Source organism: Salvelinus alpinus, chromosome 5 (genome assembly GCF_045679555.1).
Source record: "Salvelinus alpinus chromosome 5, SLU_Salpinus.1, whole genome shotgun sequence".
Classification (NCBI taxonomy): Eukaryota; Metazoa; Chordata; class Actinopteri; order Salmoniformes; family Salmonidae; genus Salvelinus; species Salvelinus alpinus.
The window spans coordinates 54,361,752-54,387,375 of NC_092090.1; the positions used below are offsets into that span (position 1 = coordinate 54,361,752).

A 25,624-nucleotide genomic window follows, 5' to 3' on the forward strand; every position below is an offset into this window, starting at 1 on the left:
AACCTCCAGGCATTGACCTGAAAATTACCTGATTACGTCAAACTCATTCTGAACAAGTTGTAGTATGCCAGGATACTTGGTTTTCTTCCCTTGACATGCGCGCTTGTGTAAGCATAAACGCACATGTACAACGGAACATCCCATTAGGATTTATGCTAGGATCACTTAAGGGTCTGAGCAAAATACCAGCCTTAGTAAAGTTGAACATTTACTTTGAGGCCTTTGACTCTACAGCTACAGTACTCACCAGTTTTCTTCCCAGAGCTCCATAGGTCATCCCTGTAGACTGCCCAAAACTGGTGCCTTACAGCTGTAGACTCATCATATAGTTATCAACTTAGGATAGTGCCTAAGCAACACACCAAGTAGGAAAACCCTAGACTTGACATTAGAGACAATTCCACGATAGAGTCATTTAGCCAGGACATTGAACGTATATAGAATACAGTCCAATTAGATGATTTTGGTGCAAGATCTATATTTGGTATATCTTTTGTTTATGCTTTTATTCCTTTTCGGTTCAGTTCCTTTGACACTTAGGAAGTGATAGAGCCATAAACAAAGTCCCCATACAACCATCACTTACTGCCACAATGCCGCTCATTGGGGAATTAATGTAATTATATATTTTGTGAGTGTGTGTGCGTTGTTAAAATCTGCCTAAGTTACTGCCCAGATCTTCCAGTCTGGATGACCAGACCGGACACCCACTGCCCATCCTTGTGGCGGCCTGCCCCACTGTCAGAGAGCCTACCAAGGTAAACCACCAGAGGGGGGGACCGTAATGGCGATCACCAACCAGGACATCCCCTGGCCATTCCTGTGGTACTTTTCAGCTTCCAGGAAACCTACCAGATTAAACCACTAGAGGGGGACCGCAACGGCAAGGTAATTATATATTTTGTGAGTGTGTGTGCGTTGTTAAAATCTGCCTAAGTTACTGCCCAGATCTTCCAGTCTGGATGACCAGACCGGACATCCACTGCCCATCCTTGTGGTGGACTGCTACGCTTTCAGAGAGCCTACCAAGTTCAACCAACAGAGGGGGACTGCAACGATGAACTACAAACAGGACATCACGTGGTCATTATTTTTATGTTATTTGTAGGATAATTGCAGGATAATCACAAGATCCAAACCATCGGGACTGGGGACGGGGGACGGGGACGGGGGGACGGGGGGCTGTCATGATGTGGTCCTTCCTGGTAATAGATCGTGGCTTCTCACTCTCTCCTACACCCAGGTTCTGTTATCTCAGGTCATAAACTCCTGGCGGAGACTCTCTCCCCCTTTTCATGCAGTATGGAGAGAGAGAGTTTCACAGTAGAACAAAGGAACTCCTGCCAAATTCTACTAGGTTGCAGAATTTGAGAATGGAACAATATCCATATTTTGGAGAATGTGTAAACGGTCGGTGGAGAAGCCAGCTACGACCCGATCCGTTTCATGTTTATGACCTCATGAAAGAAAGACAATACAGCCACATTACCCTAACTCTGTTTATACAGGTGCCTCCGTTATGAGGTTTGCATCTAATTATTGTATAAAATGAATGAGTAAAAATGAAACTATTTGTGAAATGATGTAATGCGATGTTAAACCTTTAATGAGAGAACTCTATTCCCTTTAAAGTTTAACTAAGTCATTGGCCCGCCCCCGTGAGCACAGACATGATCAGGCATCATAGAACTGCCTTTTCTACTGTTACGAATATAATTCCCTCCTGAGGAAATCCTCTTTAGACCAAGCATACATCGGTGTCAGCTGAGGTGGCACAGGTTTGAGTACCAAGACTGAGCAAACCCACAGCGTGAGCTGTGATTGTGAATAGTTATTGAATTCCTAACCATACCACATGGATCATTGGCTACACGTCTGGAAATGGTTAAACTCTGAGACTATCGATCCCTACAGGATATGAGCAAATCTTAGATACTAGTCTGCAGCTAGAAATTATGTAAACCTGGGTTGCGTATACCAACAACCGCCGAAACACCTATTCTATGAGAACATTTTTGAATGGAACTCATGGTTAGAATGAAGTAGCCATTCTAAACACGAAAGACTTTGATCTTCAGAGAAACAGAGATGCGGATGAACTGACTCTCCAGCAGACGGACTGACGAATCCAACAGAGATCACGACGACTCCTGGGCGTAAATATATATTGATTGCAATTATTCCCGAATGAGTGAGCGTTCATGTGCAAAGGATTAGCATTTCAATTAATATAATTATCAACTGTGTGTGTAGTGATCCCTTTTGTCTTTCCCGCTCTCGTTCAGTCCACACCCACTTCCCTTTGTCCACCAAGCCGTCATATGGGCTTAGCCCACTAGGGATACCTCCCTATCATTTGTTTGTAACAGATCTACTGTTTGTTTGTTTGTGTATTTCTGTGATTATTTAGTTAGTTAGTAAATAAATGATTGAGACATGGATGATTCATAGTAAAGGCTGGGTTCATGCAGATAACCAACATTTTACGACGTTTGGAATGAGACTGACGTGAGGTAAAGGATAATTCATTAATAAGAAGACAAATTGACCAGATATTAAAATATCTGAAGAGTTATATTAGGAAAATTATAACTTTGTAATCTGAGGATTTTCCTTTGTGCCCTGACTTCCTAGTTACAGTTACATGATTAGTTTAATCACGTAATAATAATTACAGAGAATTGATTTGATAAAATAACAGTGTTCACTTTTAATGATGCCAAAGACACGACACAACATTGCAGCTGAAAACAACTGAATTAGCCATTTACCAATTACTCGTATCTATGTGTGTTCGGATTTTTCCTTATGAACATTCAGAGCAGATCCTCATCGAGGGAATTAAGCTAAATAAATGCTGGCACCTATTCATGTTGCTATGGTTGTGATTTCATTATTTCAATGGGATCTCTTGCTTGAGATCTATTAATAACATATCCACTGCTGCTGTGAATTCAAACATTTGTGCCCTTGAGAGGAGACAGACACGTATAAAGCTTTGGTGGAGATATATCTGTACGCTACAGAGCACAGCGTGCACATTCTATACAAGTTGTGCCGTAGTGCATAATCGCTACAAATTGATTTGTTAGCTAAGTGGTGGCGTCGGCTGGCTATCCAGCTCACATTAAGAAGTGCAATGGCAAATTCACCTTTTGTCAAAATGAAAACAGTGTAGAGAAGATTTACTGCTATAACTCAATGAAAATGGATAGAACATGTTAGCAAATTGGCCATCCACAGTATTGTAACCCTAGTTTCCTTCCATTCATGTTGTGATGCCCTGTTCCAGTATGAGAGAAGTTGTGTCTGAAATTACATTATTGCTAATACCTATCTATCTGCACTAGATAGGGAATAGGGTGTCATTTTGAACACAACCCCACATCAGATCAAATAAAGTGGGACACTCACTGTGTCGAGATGCCAAAGGTAGTGTCAGGGGGGATGCGAGGGGGCACAGGGACATGGGAGCCCCTTCTGGCAAGAGTGGCTTGTCTCCTGTCGTGGGTGGCGCGGTACTGATAATGCTCCTTGGCAGTCACCAGGCCGGACTTCACCCCCTCGCGGTTCAGAGCCACAAAGTCCTTCTCAGGCCTCCTGGAGTGGCCTCTACTGCCACTGGTGGGCAGGGAGTGTGTGTGCCAGTTGGACAAGGCTGGGAGAGTAGGGCACAACACAACGGCAGAGAGTGAGTTCAAGGCCTGTATTCACAGTGTTTCCTCTAACACGCAATTACTATTTATTTTTATCGAATATATTATTATTGTTATTATTTGTATTTATTTATTTCCGTTTTTTCTTTCTGTGTATAATCAGGTTGACAAAACAAAATAAGAAAGATTCACCCCCAATATTTTCCCCATATATACTTCAACACAGTTACTTCCTCCAAAGACAAATGTTGAATTTGTTATTAAAGGTCCAATGCAGCCATTTTTATCTCAATATCAAATAATTTCTGGGTAACAATTAAGTACCTTACGGTGATTCTTTAAAATTAAAAAAATTGTAAAAAAGACACATGTATTTCTCAAGCAAGAATTTTGCTACGACTGTCTGGGAGTGGTCTGAGTAGTGAGGGTAAAACTGAAAATTATTGGCAGAAACGTTTAGAGTTCTGGTCTATTAACCCATTTTTACCACAAAGTCCATCCCACCAAAACAGGCTGAAATGTCAGGCAGTCTTTTCGAACAGCACTTACACTAAAAGGGCATTATTATCATTCTCACAACTTTGCAGTATTTTTTTCAACCTTATAGTTTGGAAATATACAGTACAGTGCATTCAGAAAGTATTCAGACCCCTTGACTTTTTCCACATTTTGTTACGTTGGCCTTATTCAAAAAAGATATATAATGAATCTCATTAATCTACACACATAATGACAAAGCAAAAACAGGTTTTTAGAAATGTTAGCAAATGTATTAAAAATAAAAAACTGATATCACATTTAGAATAAGGCCGTAACGTAACACACACACCCTTATCAACTCATCCAAGACAAATTCCCTACAGATGTCTTTGAAATGGAAATCAAATTGAACTATTTTACAGGTAAAAAGCATGCCCAGCTAGCACATAACATTCTGAGAACCATATATTTCTTGGAGCTTGGTGAGAGTGTAGTTGTTCTGTGGTTATTTTGCATAAAACCTTCCCACAACTTTCTGGGAATAGTGCAGGATAGTTGCTTGGCTTTGGAACATTCTCAGCACATTCATGGAACTTGAAAAAAAAAAAAGTTCTTCCTATTTCATAACTTTAACGGAAAGTTTCCTAAGTGTTCAAACATGGTTACATTTTGTTAATGTTTTAGGAATGTTCTCCAACTGGTTTGACATTGGGAATGTTCTCAAATAGTTTAGAGAGCATTAAGAAACAACGTTCTTCTGTGGGAATTTCAGTACTTCAGCATAATGTTTCTTACAGGTTTCCTCATGGTTATATTTAAAGTCATGTTCTCAAATTGTTTTGCGAAAGTTAAGACAAAACTATCTCTATCCTCTATCTTGTTAAGTGTGTTCAGGGATGTTGGCCATACATACAATTGGCCACACCTGATCTTAATGAGTGCTTGTTTCATTTGAAATGGGCTATTTGAATAGACTAAAATGAACAGCTTTGTGTGCGTAAAAAAAACATGACATGCTAGCTGGAGCTGGTATGTATGGATACTGGTGTCACAGGGGACTAATTCCATGGATAGAGAACAGATAATCATAGGTTTGTATCTCACTGATGCTGTGTCACAATAAAAAAGAAATGTGTTTGCATGATTAATGCCTAAGGAAATCAATTAATGTGTCCTATCTGTGCATGGAGTTCCAAAAAGTTGACCCAAAATAAGCAAGCAGTGAAATTAAAATACTTAAAAAACCTCACAGGAGAACTTTAAAGGAACCAGAGTAAAACTTTCTCAGAACCTCACTGCAACTTAAAAATAAACGTTCCCAGAACAGACGATATTTTCACTTCTGTTCTCAGAACGTTGGCTTGGATCCCACAACCAATAGAAATCCAAAAACATATGTTCCCACAACTTTAAAGGAACCACATGTGCTAGCTGGGCGGCGTCTACACGGCTACATCTATGCAAAGATAGATCAATCGCTCACGTACAGTAGATAATGTCTTTCCTGAAATATTTATAGCTGTGTAAAGAGTTGGAACAAGGCTGTTCTCTGTGAAGCAGCTCATTGCAACACCAATTTCCATCAGAGGGGTTTTGATTAGTTGCGAGACGGTGACATCTCCATAAGACGCTTGACTCTCTCTCTCAGTCATCTCTGTCTCGGTGACAATATGGAGGTGTGTTCCCCAGGTGTCGTTACCACCGTCGCTGACAGTGAGCCTTTGTTATCCTTTTCACAATTATTGAAATTCAGTTTTTTATGCCATTTTTAAAAGAGCGCTCTCTGTCTAGTGGGTAGTGACAGATTTAAGAGGGGGGGGGGGGGTTAATTTGAGAGAGTTGAGTGTTTAAACACTTAGAGCGGCTCACGATTGACAGTCGAGCTCAATCGGGAGACATTTCCACTGGGTGAGTGGCGAGGGCCTGGAGGGGGGTTCAAGGGTTGGTTTGGTGGGGGTTCAGGAGAGAGTTTGACATTCCCCGGCGTCTGTCCGCTGACGGAAGAGCATCATTATCATTCTCCAGCTGGAGAGGGAGGAGGACATGCACAGTTTAGCTGGTGAGAAGAGGAAGAGTGACAGGGAGGGCCGGCTGCCTGAGGGGATGCTTTCTCAGCCAAACACACTGTGACATCAGGGCTGACGGTAATGGGGACACATGGGTTGTATCCCAAATGGCACCCTATTCCCTAAGTAATTAAATAGTTGGCCATATGACACTGCCATGGCCGTCACAATCCAGCCCTCTCCAGTGCACTCAGCGTGTGTGTGCCTGACAGACACACCTCTGAATAATATCCAAGATCGTTTTTACCATGTGCTGTTTTTTTAAACAGTAAAAAATGTTTTTTAAATTTTATTGTGTGCTGTGGAGGGGTTCCACACACCTATCAATGCTAAGTCTGGGGTTAAAGAAAATAATGGACCACAAGGGATGCAAAGGAGGATTCATAATAATAGTAATGATTTTGTCACCCCCAATGTGTAGACTAACACCCAATTGAGTGATGCAGGATGGACACTTTGCACACCCCCTACCTTCTGAGACTCCTCCGTCCTGGATGGTCGCAACAGTTCCGTACACAAAGTCAGGTCCAAGACATGTCAACCCTTTAGACTTGGTCTTCCCAAGCGCTGGCTGTAGGTAACAGACAGAAAAACAGGACAGTATTCACCTTAAAGCTAGAATCCTTGGTTTCTACATTCATTTTTGGACTGATAAATTAATGGTATATATCAATGAATTATTGAAGAGAATAACTTATAAATGTCTCATGAGTTTGTACATCTGCTGTACCCCATCAGAAGCCAAAATATAAGCTGGTTTTACTCCAGTTTGTAAACAATGTAAATGAAAACAAACACTGTATAGCCTCAAAACATAGAATTAGGAATTAGAATAGGATCTCTATGGTTAAAACTCCATTTCGATACCATGGATGGTTAGTCCATCCATCGCGCTGTCTATGAATGTGAGAGTGGTGACATTTTCACACATTTTGCTATAAGGCTGAGAGAAAATGTTGCTCTTTTAAAGCTAATTCCCTACAATTCTACACATATTGCCATGGGGCCGAGAGAAAAATGTGCAGTTTGATAGCTAATCATTTAGCAGACACTCTTATCCAGATCAACTTACAGTTAGTGCATTCATCTTAAGATAGCTAGGTGGGACAACCACATATCACAGGCATAGAAGGTACATTGTTCCTCAATAAAGTGGCTACAGTATCAATAGAGTCAGAGCTAGGAGGTGTGTGGGGGGGGGGGGGGGGGGGGGCTGGTTACAGCTAGGGGGAGCTGGTTCCACCATTGGGGTGCCAGGATAGAGAAGAGCGTGCACTGGGCTGAGCAGGAGTTGCCCTCCCGTAGGGGTGGGAAGGCCAAGAGACCAGAGGTAGCAGAACGGAGTGCTCGGGTTGGGGCATAGGGTTTGAGCATAGACTGAAGGTAGGGAGGGGCAGTTCCCCTTGCTGCTCCGTAGACATGTTGTTGTAGTGGATGTAAGCTTCGACTGGAAGCCAGTGGAGTGTGCAGAGGAGCGGGGTGACATGAGATAACTTGGGAAGGTGGAAAACCAGGCGGGCTGCAGCGTTCTGGATAAGTTTCCGGTTTTTGATGGCAGAATTGCGAGTTGCAGTAGTCCAGATGGGAAAGGACAAGTGCCTGGATTAGGACCTGCGCTGCTTCCTGTGTGAGGTAGGGTCGTACTCTACGGATGTTGTAGAGCATGAAACTGCAGGAGCGAGTCACTGGTTTTATGTTTGCAGAGAACGACAGTGTGTTGTCCAGGGTCACGCCAAGGTTCTTTGCACTCTGGGAGGGCGACACTGTGGAGTTGCCAACCGTGATTGAACGGGCAGGCCTTCCCCAGGAGGAAGAGCAACTCCGTCTTGTCAAGGTTAAGCTTTAGGTGGTGGGCCGACTTCCAAGTTGAGATATCTGCCGGGGATGCAGAGATGCTTGTCGCCACCTGGGTGTCAGAAGGGGAGAAGGAGAAAAGTAGTTGAGTGTCATCCGCATAGCAATGATAGGAGAGACCATGTGAGGATATGACGAAGCCGAATGACTTATAGAGAGAAGAGGAGAAGGCCTAGAACCAAGTCCTGGGGGACACCAGTAGTGAGAGTACGTGGTGCACACACAGATCCTCTCCATGTCACCTGGTAGGAGCGGTCTGCCAGGTAGGATGCAATCCAAGAGTGTGCAGAGCCTGTGACGCCCAGCCCTGAGAGGGTGGAGAGGAGAATTTGATGATTCACGGTGTTGAAGGCAGCAGATAGATCTAGGAGGATGAGAACAGAGGAGAAAGAGTCCGCTTTGGCAGTGCGGAGAGCCTTTGTGACTATGACACATTTTGCCATGATGCTGAAAAAACATTTTGCAGTTTTACAGCTAATTTACTGAAATTCAAAACGTTTTTGCCATGGCTTATGACGTGTTCGTTTGCTTTGGGAATGGGGGGGCCCACAGATCTGGGACCAGGCTACAACAGTATCAGCCAGCTTCGGAATCCACAATTTCTTCCTCACCAGGCCTATTTTTGAAGAGCTCCTAGATGCAGAAGATTCCCTAAGCTGTCAGAAACGAACATGGAAAGCTTGAGGACCTTAAAGTTCCTAACCTCACTGTTGAAACCATTCATATTTATTTTGAATTTCAAAAAAAATCTATGCCAAAGTCGCAAGAAGAACAGCACTTGGGAGCACATTTGAAAATTGTAACTCACGAACAAGAACGTCAAATATGTCAGACTTGTGTGGAAGTGATCAATTGTCAGCTACTTTATCAGTAAGTCTTTAGAGACGTTAATAGGTGGAAAGACACTACCTGTATAAATTACTGTTAATTATCCCAGGTACTTAAAAGGCACTAATTTCCATAAAATATTCCAAACAAGATCAAAATTATTTTTGGAAAGACATTGATTGTCATATGGTACAAACATTTAACCAACCCTTTTAAATGGAGAGTTTTGTTTCAAAAGAGCGAGCGTTTTAGTAGCGGCAGTAAGACACAATGGTGGTCGAGTGGTTCTTTGTCTCTTACTGGCTTCTGTAGCCTACACAGAGAGGTGAAATGTTCAGAACGGTGCAGATGGAAATGTAATGCATAGAGCACCTGACTCGATCCCCGTATTCTATTACATGGTAGACAAATCAGGTTTGTTCTACATAATGCATTTCTATAGCGTGTTCTGTAGCGTTGGACCCCCCTGTTAACTGGCGTTGGACCCCCCCTGTCCCAAATGGCACCCTATTCCCTCTATAAAGTAGTGCACCAAATAGGGAATAGGGGGCCAGTTGGGACACAGCCCAGGATTGAAGGGTGATTAAGAGAAACGGGGCTGAATGAAGCAGCTCCTCTTCTCCAGTATTGAGGTGCGGCTTTATACCACCTGTCTGCCATCTCTACACTGTAGCTCAGAGAATCTCCAAGGGGGTGGAAGTCAGGGGTGCGGGGAACGAGCAATAGGTGATGTCGTACTGCGCTTTGGTCGTCTTGTTTCAAAGTTCTCCATTCAAGTTCTTGCTTTTAAGTTAAGGTCTCATCATCTCTCCACAAAGACGGGAAGAGAAAATCCAAACCCCAGCTAGGGTGATGAGAGAAGGGTGCGAGGGATTGCTACTCCACATTACCTGAACACATTGAAGTGTATGACATGTACCTATGATCTGCAGGCTCTTTACTGAGTGACAGAAACAGAGGTTCTGAGCACGCGTCAGTCACACAGATGAGCACATACGAAAGCTTCCCCACTCATGCTGTCTTGTGTGATTTGTAGGCAGATAAAAACATCCTTTGGTTATAGCGAATACCTTGTGCCAGCAACGGAAACACACAGATACAATATGGCATCGCTAGCTTGAAGCCTGGCTTTCAGCTATGGCATGACTCAAAACATAAGTCTCATTTAGAATACAATGGAAACACTTTTACCAGATAGTTAATCACAGCATAACCATTGTGAAAATTACCTCACGTTTAAAGCCTGCCTGAGCATCTATGTATGAAATGTGGATTACACCACAATGGTCCCAAATGGCACACTATTTATTTTTATTTTTTTTATTTTTTATTTAACCTTTATTTAACTAGGCAAGTCAGTTAAGAACACGTTCTTATTTACAATGACATTTACCCGGCTGGGCCAATTGTGCACTTCCCTATGCATGATAATAGTCCATTCTAAATCAAAACAAATTTCACACATACAGGACCAGTCAAAAGCTTGGACACACCTACTCATTCCAGGGTTCAACTTTTTTTTATTTGACTATTTTCTACATTGTAGAATAACAGTGAAGACTATGAAATAACACATATGGCATCATGTAGTAACCAAAAAGTGCTAAACAAATCAAAATATATTTTAGATTTTAGATTCTTCAAAGTAGCCACCCTTTAACTTCATGACAGCTTTGCACACTCTTGGCATTCTCTTATTTAGTATATGTAAAGCCAAGATTAAATCAAGAATAGTCTGATGGGTGACAATATTTGCCTATCATTTACATTTACATTTAAGTCATTTAGCAGACGCTCTTATCCAGAGCGACTTACAAGTTGGTGCATTCACCTTAAGATATCCAGTGGAACAACCACTTTACAATAGTGCATCTAACTCTTTTAAGGGGGGGGGGGGGGGGGGGGGGGGTTAGAAGGATTACTTTATCCTATCCTAGGTATTCCTTAAAGAGGTGGGGTTTCAGGTGTTTCCGGAAGGTGGTGATTGACTCCGCTGACCTGGCGTCGTGGGGGAGTTTGTTCCACCATTGGGGTGCCAGAGCAGCGAACAGTTTTGACTGGGCTGAGCGGGAGCTGTACTTCCTCAGAGGTAGGGAGGCGAGCAGGCCAGAGGTGGATGAACGCAGTGCACTTGTTTGGGTGTAGGGCCTGATCAGAGCCTGAAGGTACGGAGGTGCCGTTCCCCTCACAGCTCCGTAGGCAAGCACCATGGTCTTGTAGCGGATGCGAGCTTCAACTGGAAGCCAGTGGAGAGAGCGGAGGAGCGGGGTGACGTGAGAGAACTTGGGAAGGTTGAACACCAGACGGGCTGCGGCGTTCTGGATGAGTTGTAGGGGTTTAATGGCACAGGCAGGGAGCCCAGGCCAAGGAGTTCAATCTTGGTTTCATTAGACCAGATAATCTTGTTTCTCATGGTTTGAGAGTCCTTTTGGTGCCTTTTGGCAAACTTCCAGCGGGCTGTCATGTGCATTTTACTGAGGAGTGGCTTTCGTCTGGCCACTCTACCATAAAGGCCTGATCTGTGGAGTGCTGCAGAGATGGTTGTCCTTCTGGAAGGTTTTTTGGTACCTTTACCCAGATCTGTCCCTCGACACAATCCTGTCTTGGAGCTCTACAGACAATTCCATAGACCTCATGGCTTAGTTTTTGCTCTGACATGCACTGTCAACTGTTGGACCTTATGTTGGACCTGTTATTCCTTACATTGGCCTTACAAGATTACCCCAGGTAATCTTAGGTTTCATTACATACAGTCGGGAGGAACTACTGAATATAAGAGCCATGTCAACTCACCATCGTTACAACCAGGAATATGACTCTCCCGAAGCGGATCCTGTGTTTTGCCTTCCACCCAATACAATGGATCTGATCCCAGCCGGTGACCCTAAACAACGACGCCGTAAAAGGGGCAAACGAAACGGTCTCCTGGTCAGGCTTCGGAGACGGGCACATCGCGCTCCACTCCCTAGCATACTACTCGCCAATGTCCAGTCTCTTGACAATAAGGTTGATGAAATCCGAGCAAGGGTAACATTCCAGAGAGACATCAGGGATTGTAACGTTCTTTGCTTCACGGAAACATGGCTCACTCGAGAGACGCTAACGGAGTCGGTGCAGCCAGCTGGTTTCTTCACGCATCGCGCCGACAGAAACAAACATCTTTCTGGTAAGAAGAGGGGCGGGGGTGTATGCCTTATGATCAACGAGACGTGGTGTGATCATAACAACATACAGGAACTCAAGTCATTCTGTTCACCAGATTTAGAATTCCTCACAATCAAATGTCCACCGCATTATCTACCAAGGGAATTCTCTTCGATTATAATCACAGCCGTATATATGCCCCCCCAAGCAGACACATCGATGGCCCTGAACGAACTTTATCTGACTCTTTGTAAACCACACACCCTGAGGCTGCATTCATCGTAGCTGGGGATTTTAACAAGGCTAATCTGAAAACAAAACTCCCTAAATTCTATTAGCATATCGATTGTGCTACCAGGGCTGGTAAAACCTTGGATCATTGTTATACTAACTTCCGCGACGCATATAAGGCCCTCCCCCGCCCTCCTTTCGGAAAAGCTGACCACGACTCCATTTTGTTGCTTCCAGCCTACAAACAGAAACTAAAACAGCAAGCTCCCGCGCTCAGGTCTGTTCAACGCTGGTCCGACCAATCTGATTCCACGCTTCAAGACTGCTTCGATCACGTGGATTGGGATATGTTCCGCATTGCGTCCAACAACAACATTTACGAATACGTTGATTCGGTGAGCGAGTTCATTAGAAAGTGCATTGACGATGTCGTACCCACAGCAACGATTAAAACATTCCCAAACCAGAAACCGTGGATTGATGGCAACATTCGTGTGAAACTGAAAGCGCGAACCACTGCTTTTAACCAGGGCAAGGTGACCGGAAACATGACCGAATACAAACAGTGTAGCTATTCCCTCCGCAAGGCAATCAAACAAGCTAAGTCCCAGTATAGAGACAAAGTAGAGTCGCAATTCAACAGCTCAGACACAAGAGGTATGTGGCAGGGTCTACAGTCAATCACGGATTACAAAAAGAAAACCAGCCCCGTCGCGGACCAGGATGTCTTGCTCCCAGACAGACTAAATAGCTTTTTTGCTCGCTTTGAGGACAATACAGTGCCACTGACACGGCCCGCTACCAAAACCTGCGGGCTCTCCTTCACTGCAGCAGAGGTGAGTAAAACATTTAAACGTGTTAACCCTCGCAAGCCTGCAGGCCCAGACGGCATTCCCAGCCGCGTCCTCAGAGCATGCGCAGACCAGCTGGCTGGTGTGTTTACGGACATATTCAATCAATCCTTATCCCAGTCTGCTGTTCCCACATGCTTCAAGAGGGCCACCATTGTTCCTGTTCCCAAGAAAGCTAAGGTAACTGAGCTAAACGACTACCGCACCGTAGCACTCACTTCCGTCATCATGAAGTGCTTTGAGAGACTAGTCAAGGACCATATCACCTCCACCCTACCTGACACCCTAGACCCACTCCAATTTGCTTACCGACCCAATAGGTCCACAGACGACGCAATCGCAACCACACTGCACACTGCCCTAACCCATCTGGACAAGAGGAATACCTATGTGAGAATGCTGTTCATCGACTACAGCTCAGCATTTAACACCATAGTACCCTCCAAACTCGTCATCAAGCTCGAGACCCTGGGTCTCGACCCCGCCCTGTGCAACTGGGTCCTGGACTTCCTGACGGGCCGCCCCCCCAGGTGGTGAGGGTAGGTAACAACATCTCCCCCCCGCTGATCCTCAACACTGAGCCCTCTCCTGTACTCCCTGTTCACCCACGACTGCGTGGCCATGCACGCCTCCAACTCAATCATCAAGTTTGCGGACGACACTACAGTGGTAGGCTTGATTACCAACAACGACGAGACGGCCTACAGGGAGGAGGTGAGGGCCCTCGGAGTGTGGTGTCAGGAAAATAACCTCACACTCAACGTCAACAAAACAAAGGAGATGATTGTGGACTTCAGGAAACAGCAGAAGGAGCACCCCCCTATCCACATCAACGGGACAGTAGTGGAGAAGGTGGAAAGTTAAGTTCCTCGGTGTACACATCACGGACAAACTGAATTGGTCCACCCACACAGACAGCGTTGTGAAGAAGGCGCAGCAGCGCCTCTTCAACCTCAGGAGGCTGAAGAAATTCGGCTTGTCACCAAAAGCACTCACAAACTTCTACAGATGCACAATCGAGAGCATCCTGTCTCACCGCCTGGTACGGCAACTGCTCCGCCCGCAACCGTAAGGCTCTCCAGAGGGTAGTGAGGTCTGCACAACGTATCACCGGGGGCAAACTACCTGCCCTCCCAGGACACCTACACCACCCGATGTCACAGGAAGGCCATAAAGATCATCAAGGACAACAACCACCCAAGCCACTGCCTGTTCACCCCGCTATCATCCAGAAGGCGAGGTCAGTACAGGTGCATCAAAGCAGGGACCGAGAGACTGAAAAACAGCTTCTATCTCAAGGCCATCAGACTGTTAAACAGCCACCACTAACATTTAGTGGCCGCTGCCAACATACTGACTCAACTCCAGCCACTTTAATAATGGGAACTGATGGAAATTATGTAAAAATGTATCACTAGCCACTTTAAACAATGCCACTTAATATAATGTTTACATACCCTACATTACTCATCTCATATGTATATGTATATACTGTACTGTATATCATCCACTGCATCTTGCCATCTTTATGTAATACATGTATCACTAGCCACTTTAAACTATGCCACTTTATGTTTACATACCCTACATTACTCATCTCATATGTATAGACTGTACTCTATACCATCTACTGCATCTTGCCTATGCCGTTCTGTACCATCACTCATTCATATATATTTATGTACATATTCTTTATCCCTTTACACTTGTGTGTATAAGGTAGTAGTTGTGGAATTGTTAGGTTAGATTACTTGTTGGTTATTACTGCATTGTCGGAACTAGAAGCACAAGCATTTCGCTACACTCGCATTAACATCTGCTAACCATGTGTATGTGACAAATAAAATTTGATTTGATTTGTAGACAGGTGTGCACTGTAAATACTTATGGTAATATACTAATCGTAATATATACATTATAAACAGGAGCAATAGTGACCAGTAGCAGGATAAATAGAAAAATACGAATGGTAATGGCAATCATCATTTTAGCAGCAGCTTAGGTTGTCTGAGTGGGTAGAGACCTGTGGATGGGCAGTGTGGATACTCTGTGGGAGAGGGACAGCAGTATTTCTGAACCATTTAACAGTCTTATGACCAGGGGATAGATGTTTAGGAGTCCGTTTGTCTGAGCCTTTATGTGCCAGTACCGCCTGCTGGACGGCAGTATGGAGAACAGTCCATGTCTCAGGTGGCTGGAGTCTTTGGCAATTTTTCGTGACCTTCTCAGACATTGCCTGGCATGTACGATGGCTGGGAGCTCGCCCCAGTGAGCAGTCCACACTAGGACCTTCCGGCCACAGGCGGTACGGTTGCCATACTAGAGGGTGATACAACCAGTCAGGATGCTTCTCAATGGTGCAGCTGTAAAAGTTCCTGAGTATCTGAGGGGCCATGCCAAATATGTTCAGTCTGCTGAGGGAGTAGAGGTGTTGCTGTGCCTTCTTCATGACTTTTCTGGTGTGAGACCATGTTAAGTTCTATGGTGGAAAAAATGACGAACTCTGTTATGCACATGCGCTGTATGAGCCTCTCATGTAAGAAGAAGCTTGTGTTTTTCCTCTCTTGTTTTTGAGTAACTTAGTCACGCAGCCTATTACAAAGGGCCGTCAGAGAGTGACCAGGTTTTGGTCCATCCTGTTCTTTTCGTATCTTTCAAGGGCACAGCTGTGTGGAGATATGAAGAGAACCGAGGAGTGCTTGAGCAGTAGCAACAATTCTATCAGCAGAAAGGAGTAACAAAACTGTTGGAATCACTTGTTTGTACGCTAGGTTCCCATCATGATCACACACATCTGCTAAACTGCCAAAGGTTATAAAAGCTGAGACCCAACTCTTATTTGTTGGGCTCTAACTTTGCACCTTTTCTTAAGCCCTCTTCTTAATGCATGGGTCGCAGACATGTTTAAAAAAAGAATAATAGGAACTCAGTCTGGTTCTCAACTTACGGTGAGAATTATAATATATGCCATTTAGCAGACGCTTTTATCCAAAGCGACTTAGTCATGCGTGCTTACATTTTACGTATGCATGGTCCCGGGAATCAAACACACTACCCTGGCGTTACAAGTGCCATGCCCTACCACCTGAAGTACAAAGGACCACATATGTCATGTAGAATAGTAGAATACACAAGAAGCATTCCCAAAATGTTGTTGTTCATAAGCAGTTTTTCTCTTGTTATGTCAGTCACTGACAGTCACTTAGTTAGCCATGTCAGCTAACAATGTTTAGATAAGTTAGTTTAGCCAGCTATCTCAAGTTGTAGTTATCATGGATGAATACCAACCGGGCAAGCAGGACACATGCCCAGGTGCCTGACCTCCAGGGGGCCCCCAATGACTCTCACTCAGATATCATATTAACATGGCATAAATCATGGCAAAATGTGAAGAATTGCAGGAAATTTGCTTTAAAACTGCAAAGACTTCTCTCCACCCTATGGCAAAATGTGTAGTATTGCAGAGAATTAGCTTTAAAAACTGAAATGTTCTTATCTCTGCCCCATGACAAAATTTGAAAAATCTTAGTGATGTAGAATTGAAGTGCTAGCTTGTTGTTGCGGTTGTCCTGAGGTGTAATATATACAGCAGTCACGATAACAGATGAAAACTCTAAATCGGGAGGTAGAAGGCATTTGACCATCAGGTGTTCCAAGACTGGAGAACAATAGGTTGAGACTTCCACTGCACACCATCTGTTGTTGATGAAGAGAGACATTCCCCTCCCCCTCTGAATTTCCCTGAATCCAATGACCTGTCCACTCAGAGAATGGAGAATCCATCGAGTTGGATAGCCATGGGGGGTATCTTGTTCGAAAGCCATGTTTCTGAAAAAATTATAATATTGCAGTTACAAGAATCCTGTTAATAGCAAATCCGCGATTGGAGGTCATCCATCTTTTTATCAAGTGACATTGGACAATAGAATGGAGGGAAGTGGTGGCCGGTTATCCCTTCACCTTACTCTCAAACAGGACGCCTGATCACTTGCCTCTTTTTCGCCTGCATTTTCTCTTGGGTAGCCCGAAGATTGGATCAGAGGTACAGTGCATTCGGAAAGTATTCATACCCCTTCACTTTTTCCAAATTTTGCTAAGTTACAGCCTTATTAAAAAATGTATTAAAGAAATGTTTCCCCATAATACCCCATAATGACAAAGCGAAAACAGGTTTTTATAAATACCTTATTTACGTAAGTATTCAGACCCTTTGCTATGAGATTCGAAATTGAGCTTGTATCCATTGATCATCCTTGAGATGTTTCTACAACTTGATTGGAGTCCACCTGTGGTAAATTCAATTGAATGGACATGATTTGGAAAGGCACCTGTCTATATAAGGTCCCACAGTTGGCATTGTATATCAGAGCAAAAACCAAGCCATGAGGTCGAAGGAACTGTCCATAGAGCTCTGAGACAGGATTGTGTTGAGGCACAGATCTGGGGAAGAGTACCAAAAACATGTCTGCAGCATTGAAGGTCCCCAAAAACACAGTGGCCTCCATCATTCTTAAATGGAAGAAGTTTGGAACCAACAAGACTCTTCCTAGAGCTGGCCGCCCGGCCAAACTGAGCAATCGGGGGAGAAGGGCCTTGGTCAAGGAGGTGACCAAAGATCCAATGGTCACTCTGACAGAGCTCAAAAGTTCCTCCGTGGAGATGGGAGAACCTTCCGAAGGACAACCATCTCTGCCACACTCCACCAATCAGACCTTTATGGTAGAGTGGCCAGATGGAAGCCACTCCTCAGTAAGGCACATGACAGCCCACTTGGAGTTTGCCAAAAGGCACCTAAAGGACTCTCAGACCATGAGAAACAAGATTCTCTGGTCTGATGAAGCCTGAATGCCAAGCATCACGTCTGGAGAAAACCTGGCATGCTGTGGGGATGTTTTTCAGCGGCAGGGACTGCGAGACTAGTCAGGATCGAGGGAAAGATGAACGGAGCAAAGTACAGAGAGATCCTTGATGAAAACCTGCTCCAGAGTGCTCAGGACCTCAGACTTGGGTGAAGGTTCACCTTCCAACAGGACAACGACCCTAAGCACACAGCCAAGACAACACTCACTACCGAGGAGTCTAAAACTGCTTCTGGAAGCAATGTCAGCACAAGTACTGTTCGTCGAGAGCTTCATGAAATGAGTTTCCATGGTTGAGCAGCCGCACACAAGCCTAAGATCACCATACGGAGAGGTGTAAAGCTTGCCGCCATTGGACTCTGGAGCAGTGGAAAAGCATTTTCTGAATTGATGAATCATGCTTCACCATCTGGCAGTCCGACGGACGAACCTGCCCTAATGCATAGTACGAACTGTAAAGTTTGGTGGAGGAGGAATAATGGTCTGGGACTGTTTTTATGGTTCGGGCTAGGGCCCCTTAGTTCCAGTGAAGGGAAATGTTAATGTTACAGCATACAATGACATTCTAGACGATTCTGCGCTTCAAACTTTGTGGCAATCGTTTGCGGAAGGCCCTTTCCTGTTTCAGCATGACAATGCCCCGTGCACAAAGCGAGGTCCATACAGAAATGGTTTGTCGAGATCGGTTTGGAAAAACTTGACTGGCCTGCACAGACCCTGACCTCAACCTGATTGAACACCTTTGGGATAAATTAGAACGCAGACTGCAAGCAAGGCCTATAATTGCCCAACATCAGTGCCCGACCTCACTAATGCTCTTCTGGCTGAATGGAAGCAAGTCCCCGCAGCAATGTTCCATCATCTAGTGGAAAGCCTTCCCAGAAGAGTGGAGGCTGTTATAGCAGCAAAGGGGGAACAAAGGGGGAACCAACTTCATATTAATGCCCATAATTTTGGAATGAGATGTTCGGCGAGCAGGTGTCCACATACTTTTGGTCATGTAGTGTATGTTACCTAGCTGGCTATGGCTATCCAACACTGAAATTCAAGGTAAGCTTTTGGTTTTATTAATATTGCCACCGGGGCCCACTGGTGTAAATCTAAACTGCTAGGTAACTGTACTGCATGATTGTCACAGGTTTACTAATGTATTAGTTCTAGTAGCTATGTTGTTGACTAGCTAATATGGTGACAAAGATGTAGGCTGTGTGTCACAATTAGCTTTTATAATATGAAGATTCTGCTTGGAAAGGTTTTTTCGCCTGGTCACAGACAGCTGATGTGTCCACAACGAAGGGAAAAGGTGAGAGGAGGAGAGCGTGTAGATGTGAGAAGGAATTATACAACGATCTGGCTGCTGTGAACTGTGTTTGTGTGTGATCAGGGGTCTATTCATTCTGCCGAATCTGTTTAAAAACTTTTCTTAAATGGAAGCAAACAGACCGAAACTGGGAAAAACATACCTGAATTCTCCAATAGAAACTCTCGTTTGCAACTGTTGGACTAATGATTACACCCTAGATCAGCTAGATGCAGGCAAGATTGTGCAAGGCGGGATTGAATGTGTCAATGTCTGTCACCCTGATTACTCAAATTTCATAGAGCCCCCCCCTAGGAATCCAAAATCAAATATGTTGCCATATTTGTGGGCGGCTGAAAAAAATAAAAAATGTAAAACTTAGCTAGAGCTCCCTAAACAGACCACCCCACATTCCATAATGTCTCCTCCACCCCATCCCACCCCCATAACCCTCCCCCTTCTCTTCCCATGTCTGTCTGTGATCCATTCTCCATGCACAACCTGTCTGTTTATTGATATGCAAACTCTCCTTATGAGCGCCTAATCCCCAAGCATTGGGGATAATTTATAAAGCATTTACATAAAGAAGGCCAACTAATTGGGAGCATGTGTCTGGGTAAGCCCCCCACAGACTCTCAAGGACCCGTACTACAGATGAGCTGCTATAGGCTCTTCGCCTCTCCCCTACAGAAATCGAAACATCAAAGATGGATAGAATTCTTCCCATTTCAGATGCACCGCTTTCCTGCAGTCAACTGATCAAATCGCCCTCTAGTGGCTCCATGGGTGGAATGTTATTCATATTTTTCATAATTAATCAACAATATATATATATATATCCGGTGTTTCTATGTCAACTGTGTTTTGTTATAGCTCTGTTATAGCTCTGTGATGTATATAAAGTGTAATATTGGGATGCAAACTCTAAATTTAACACATTTCAACTATATCTGACATGGTACAGGTGTCTTTTTTTTAAGCCCACAACCATTTGTGTGAAGTGTATACTTTGGTTTCAAAGTAGATTTGTTTAAGACTACCAAGAAACACTGTGTGACCCTGATTTGGCCCACTGCAGTAAATTAAACATCAATAATTGCTTTCCTGCCTTCTTAGGTCAGTTGAAAAGCTGAACATCAAACTAACATCAAATCATCAAGTTGATAAACTTGTAACTTTTGAGAAAATAGCCCTTGAATGTTTTTGTACACCTACTGGAGAGCTCTTCTTTGTCTACACCCATTCAGCATCATTCACACCTTCTTAAGCGTTACCCATCACTTTAAGGATTCACATGTGAGTACGGTAGTGTACTAAACAACCAAAGACTTCAAGACTAAAGGCTGGTTTAAACTATGTCTATCAACATGTCTGTGTACAGTTGTCACAGTGACATAATGAACATTCTATTGTCGTCCGATGTCAAACTTCTTGTTATTTTTATGAAAAAGTATAAACACAAAAACGACAGGCTGCATTACATCAGCAGCCTGGTGGTCCAAAATAGCAAACAAGCTAGCAAACCAGGCAACTAAAAGCAACTTACTAAACAATGTTTTCGTTAGTTTCTAGCTTGTTAGCTTGCTAGCTAACGTTAAATTAGCTGGCTAGCCAGTTCAAATAATGACATATCATAGCTGACGACCTCCTAACTTTATCTAATTTGTATTCATTATTAGAGGAAAATAAACTCGCAACAAGATCATTATTAACAAGTTAATGGCGAGCTAATTACAGAAAGTAGCTTACAGTTGTGAGTTTGACGAAATAAAAACAAGGCATTCTCCCGGAGAATTTTAGAACTTGGACACGGTCTTGTTGGCCAAACGTTACTGTTATATCCTAATTTGACTTTGGTGCAGGTCATGTTGTTCTTCACATTAGCGTCTCTGGTAAACACACACCATATCAAATAAAATCTATGTTTATTTGTTACATGCACAGGATACAGGAGGTGTAAAAGGTACAGCGAAATGGTTACTTGCATAGTGGAGCCTTTTGTTTAGGCATGTAGCTAGCTAGCTAGCTAAACAATTAACCATAATCCCAACAACATTTATCTGCCCTTAACCTTGTTCTGAACACCTCCAAAACAAAGGTTGTGTGGTTCGGTAAGAAGAATGCCCCTCTCCCCACCGGTGTGATTACTACCTCTGAGGGTTTAGTCATCTCATACAATTACTTGGGAGTATGGCTAGACGGTACACTGTCCTCCTCTCAACACATATCCAAGCTGCAGGCTAAGGTTAAATCTGGACTTGGTTTCCTCTATGTAATCGCTGCTACACCCATCAAGCAGGGGGGACAGAGATGCTTGTTAGTGGGTCCTGAGATGTGTTGCGTCCCGAATAGCACATAGGGCTCTGGCCAAAAGAAGCGCAGTATGTAGGGTGGGCCTCAAGGTTTAGTTTTGTAATTTCCTATTCGTTTTTAAATTATTATTTTAAATTCAGTTTAGTTTCAATTACTTTTCAGACTTGATTTACTAGTTTGTTTTCAGTTTTAGTTTGATAAAAATATTTATATTATATTTATATTAGTTTTATAAAATTTCGTTTCAGTGTTAGGGACATAAAGTAGACTTACAGTATGCATGGGAGGCTAGAATATATTTGTGGTGTAGGCCTATAGAAGGTGTACTCAAGTACTATTCAAGATGGTCCGGTCACACAAAGTTCAGGATGAATATTGTCATTTATCAGCATAGTCAGGGTTGCCATGTCTGTGTTTTTTTTTGTTGCCAAATTGGGCATCTTTGAAAACGATGTCGCGCGTGAAAATGTATTGGGTTGCAGGATTTTGGGCTACTTCTAAATTGCACCGCGGCCGCCATGGCAATTTCTTAAAAATATATATTTCACTGTGACCTGCTGCCGCTTGTTTCTGAGTGAGTGTGTGACAGAGTGAGTGGTGGCGAGGGGGAGGTCCGGAGGGGTGTGTGTGTATGTGTTGAGACTGAGCGCTGCAGCAGGCAGCTGAGTCATGTGAGTGAGAGGAGACAGAGCAGCACGCGCATCATGACAACTTTTTACCACTTTAGAATGTCATTATGGAGACACCTATTTCCAACCCTTTTCCCATAAAACATGTTAACGCGCTAGAACTGATGCGCATCAAGAAGTAACGGTGACAAAGCACAGGAAAACGACTTTAGGCGCATTACATGCTGACTAGACAGGGCGTGTGCCATCGCACTCATGTTGATTTTGTCCATCCACACCAGACGTGATCAGGACATGCAGGTTGAAATATCAAAACAAACTTTGAACCAACTATATTAATTTGCGGACAGGTCGAAAAGCATTAAACATTCATGGCAATTTAGCTAGGGCTGTTATTTTACCTGAAATGTACAATTTCCTCTACTTAGACAATTAATCGACAGATAAAGGGGTAAACCGAGTTAGTAATCTCTCCTCCATCAGGCTTCTTCTTCTTTCGACTACATGGTGGTTGGCAACCAACTTTAAGGTGCATACACCCCCACGTGGGTATATGCTAATTGAAACCAATGAGGAGATGGGAGAGGCGGAACTTGCAGGGCGCCAAGCATCATAAATTGAACCAAGTTCAATTTTAGCGCTAACGCGCAAGAGCAGTTTGGATGCAATGATCCGCGTCATTGCAAAAACGACAGGCTGCATTACATCAGCAGCCTGGTGGTCCAAAATAGCAAACAAGCTAGCAAACCAGGCAACTAAAAGCAACTTACTAAACAATGTTTTCGTTAGTTTCTAGCTTGTTAGCTTGCTAGCTAACGTTAAATTAGCTGGCTAGCCAGTTCAAATAATGACATATCATAGCTGACGACCTCCTAACTTTATCTAATTTGTATTCATTATTAGAGGAAAATAAACTCGCAACAAGATCATTATTAACAAGTTAATGGCGAGCTAATTACAGAAAGTAGCTTACAGTTGTGAGTTTGACGAAATAAAAACAAGGCATTCTCCCGGAGAATTTTAGAACTTGGACACGGTCTTGCGCGTCAACGAGCGTCTGCGCAGACAGGCGCTAAAATTTAACATGGTTCAATTTATGATTAGCCTATTAATTTCTACCATTTTACACAATAAATATGTTGAAATTATGATATCACTGGAGTCATTGCAAATCAATTTGTGGCACTTGTGTTGCCTACCTGGAGCTGGCAAACTGATTTAAAAATAGCCTTTAACTTCAGTTTATTGTTGTCGTAGCCTTGTGTTATTATGCAATTATTAATGTGCATGATAATTTAATGAAATTGTAAGTTATCAATTGTGATCATGGTCACAGTTCTATTGCAATTGCAGATCAGCTGTTGTTAGAATGCATTAGATTGAAGGTAACCGTCAGTCAGATTAGGCTACAGGTAAAAAATTTATACATTGACGATCCCATCCTCAGTAGCCTATTCCAGCAGGCTATTTTTGCAACACAAGCACTTCTTACCATGAAAGAGTCTCACTATTCATGTTAAATACATTAATCTGACAATTCGACCTAAGCAAGCTGCAACATCATTAATTTGAGATATTAACAAGGCTACTGTGTAGGCCATCTGAAATTAGATGTAGGCCTATCAGGGGCTATAGGCCATCTGCATCTAGCTAACCAAACCATGGCAAAGTTGATTTACATTTATAAACACAGATTTTAGTCAGTAGGCCTAGCCTATGCCTGTTGAAAATGACAAGTCAATCTCCCAAATAGGCCATTTATAACCGTTTGTATTCATAACATCTGGCACAATTGCCAGAAAGAGCCTAACATTTGTTTTTTTAAAGTTTAATAAGGGCAAATGATCTTTTCTCTTGAGGCATATTCAAATTCCTTTATCTTCTTATGGCTGAAGGGGCAGTATTGAGTAGCTTGGATGAAAGGTGCCCATATCAAACGGCCTGCTCCTCAGTCATAGTTGCTAATATTTGCATATTATTATTAGTATTGGATAGAAAACACTCTAAAGTTTCTAAAACTGTTTGAATTATGTCTGTGAGATTAACATAACTCATATTGGCAGGCAAAATCCTGAGTTGAAATCAAAACAGGAAGTCAGAAATCTGAGCTTGTATGTATTCACCAGAGTCCCTAATGAAATCCCCTTGAGATATGAATGATTGTGCACTGCCTAGGGGTTCCACTAGATGTCAACCATCAATAGAAATTATAATGAGACTTCTATGATGTTGTGGGAGAGAATGATAGCAGAATCAGTCAGGTGTCCATCAAGCAGCCATTTTCTGATCATGCTTTTTCCTCATGGTACTCACTTGAGCTCCATTGCTCACGAAGACAAGAAAGAATACTCCGGTTGGAACTTTATTGAAGCTATATGTTAAAAACATCCTAATGATTGATTCTGTACTTAGTTTGAAATGTTTCTTCGACCGGTAATATCACTTTAAGTTTTTGTCCGATTTAACGCTGACCAGAATTAGCGTTTGGATATGTAAACCAGACGCGCTAACAAAAGAAGGTATTTGGACATAAATAACGGATTTTTTAGAACAAAACAAACATTTATTGTGGACCTGGGATTCCTGGTGTGCTTTCTGATGTAGATCATCAAAGGTAAGGGAATATTTATCATATATTTTCTTGTTTATGTTGACACCATCTTTGCGGCTGTGGTGTTTTACTTTTGAGCGCCGTCTCAGATTATAGCGTGGGTTTCTTTTTCCATAACGTTTTTTTGTAATCTGACACAGCGGTTGCATTAAGGAGAGGTATATCTATAATTCCATGTGTATAACTTGTATTATCATCTATATTTATGAGTATTTCTGTTGAAACGATGTGGCTATGCAAAGTCACTTGATGTTTTTGCCACTAGTGAATCTAGTCGCCTCAATGTAAACTCAGATTTTTTGATATAAATATGAATTTAATCAAACAAAACATGCATTGTGTAACATGAAGTCCTATGAGTGTCATCTGATGAAAATAATTGAAGGTTAGTGATTAATTTTATCTCTATTCTGGTTTTTGTGAACCTATCTTTAGCTGGAAAAAATGGCTGTGAATATTGTGGTTTTGTGGTGACCTAACATAATATTCGTTTGTAGTGCTTTCGCTGAAAAGCCTATTTGAAATCGGACACTTTGGTGGGATTAACAACAAGATTACCTTTAAAATGATATAAGACACATGAATGTCTGAGGAATTTTAATTATGAGATTTCTGTTTTTTGAATTTGGCGCCCTGCACTTCGACTGGCTGTTGTCATATCGATCCCGTTAACGGGACTGCAGCCATAAGAAGTTAAAACTTCTTAAGGCTAGGGGGCAGTATTTTCATTTTTGGCAAAAAAATGTATCCATTTGAAACTGTCAATTTCTCAGCCCCCGAAACTAGAATATGCATATAATTT

General features: G+C 42.9%; 1 protein-coding gene across 5 annotated transcripts in view; it reads right to left on the reverse strand.

The window, feature by feature from the left end:
- cfap77 (cilia and flagella associated protein 77) overlaps positions 1-25,624 on the reverse strand; it is a 73,832-nt gene that overhangs the window by 31,072 nt on the left and 17,136 nt on the right. For all 5 annotated transcript variants that reach the window (XM_071402341.1, XM_071402339.1, XM_071402343.1 and 2 more), the window contains exons 3-4: positions 6,674-6,773; positions 3,415-3,658 (exon numbers count right to left, since the gene is read on the reverse strand). In XM_071402341.1, the coding sequence (XP_071258442.1) occupies positions 3,415-3,658; positions 6,674-6,773 (344 nt within the window). The remainder of the gene's footprint in view (positions 1-3,414; positions 3,659-6,673; positions 6,774-25,624) is intronic.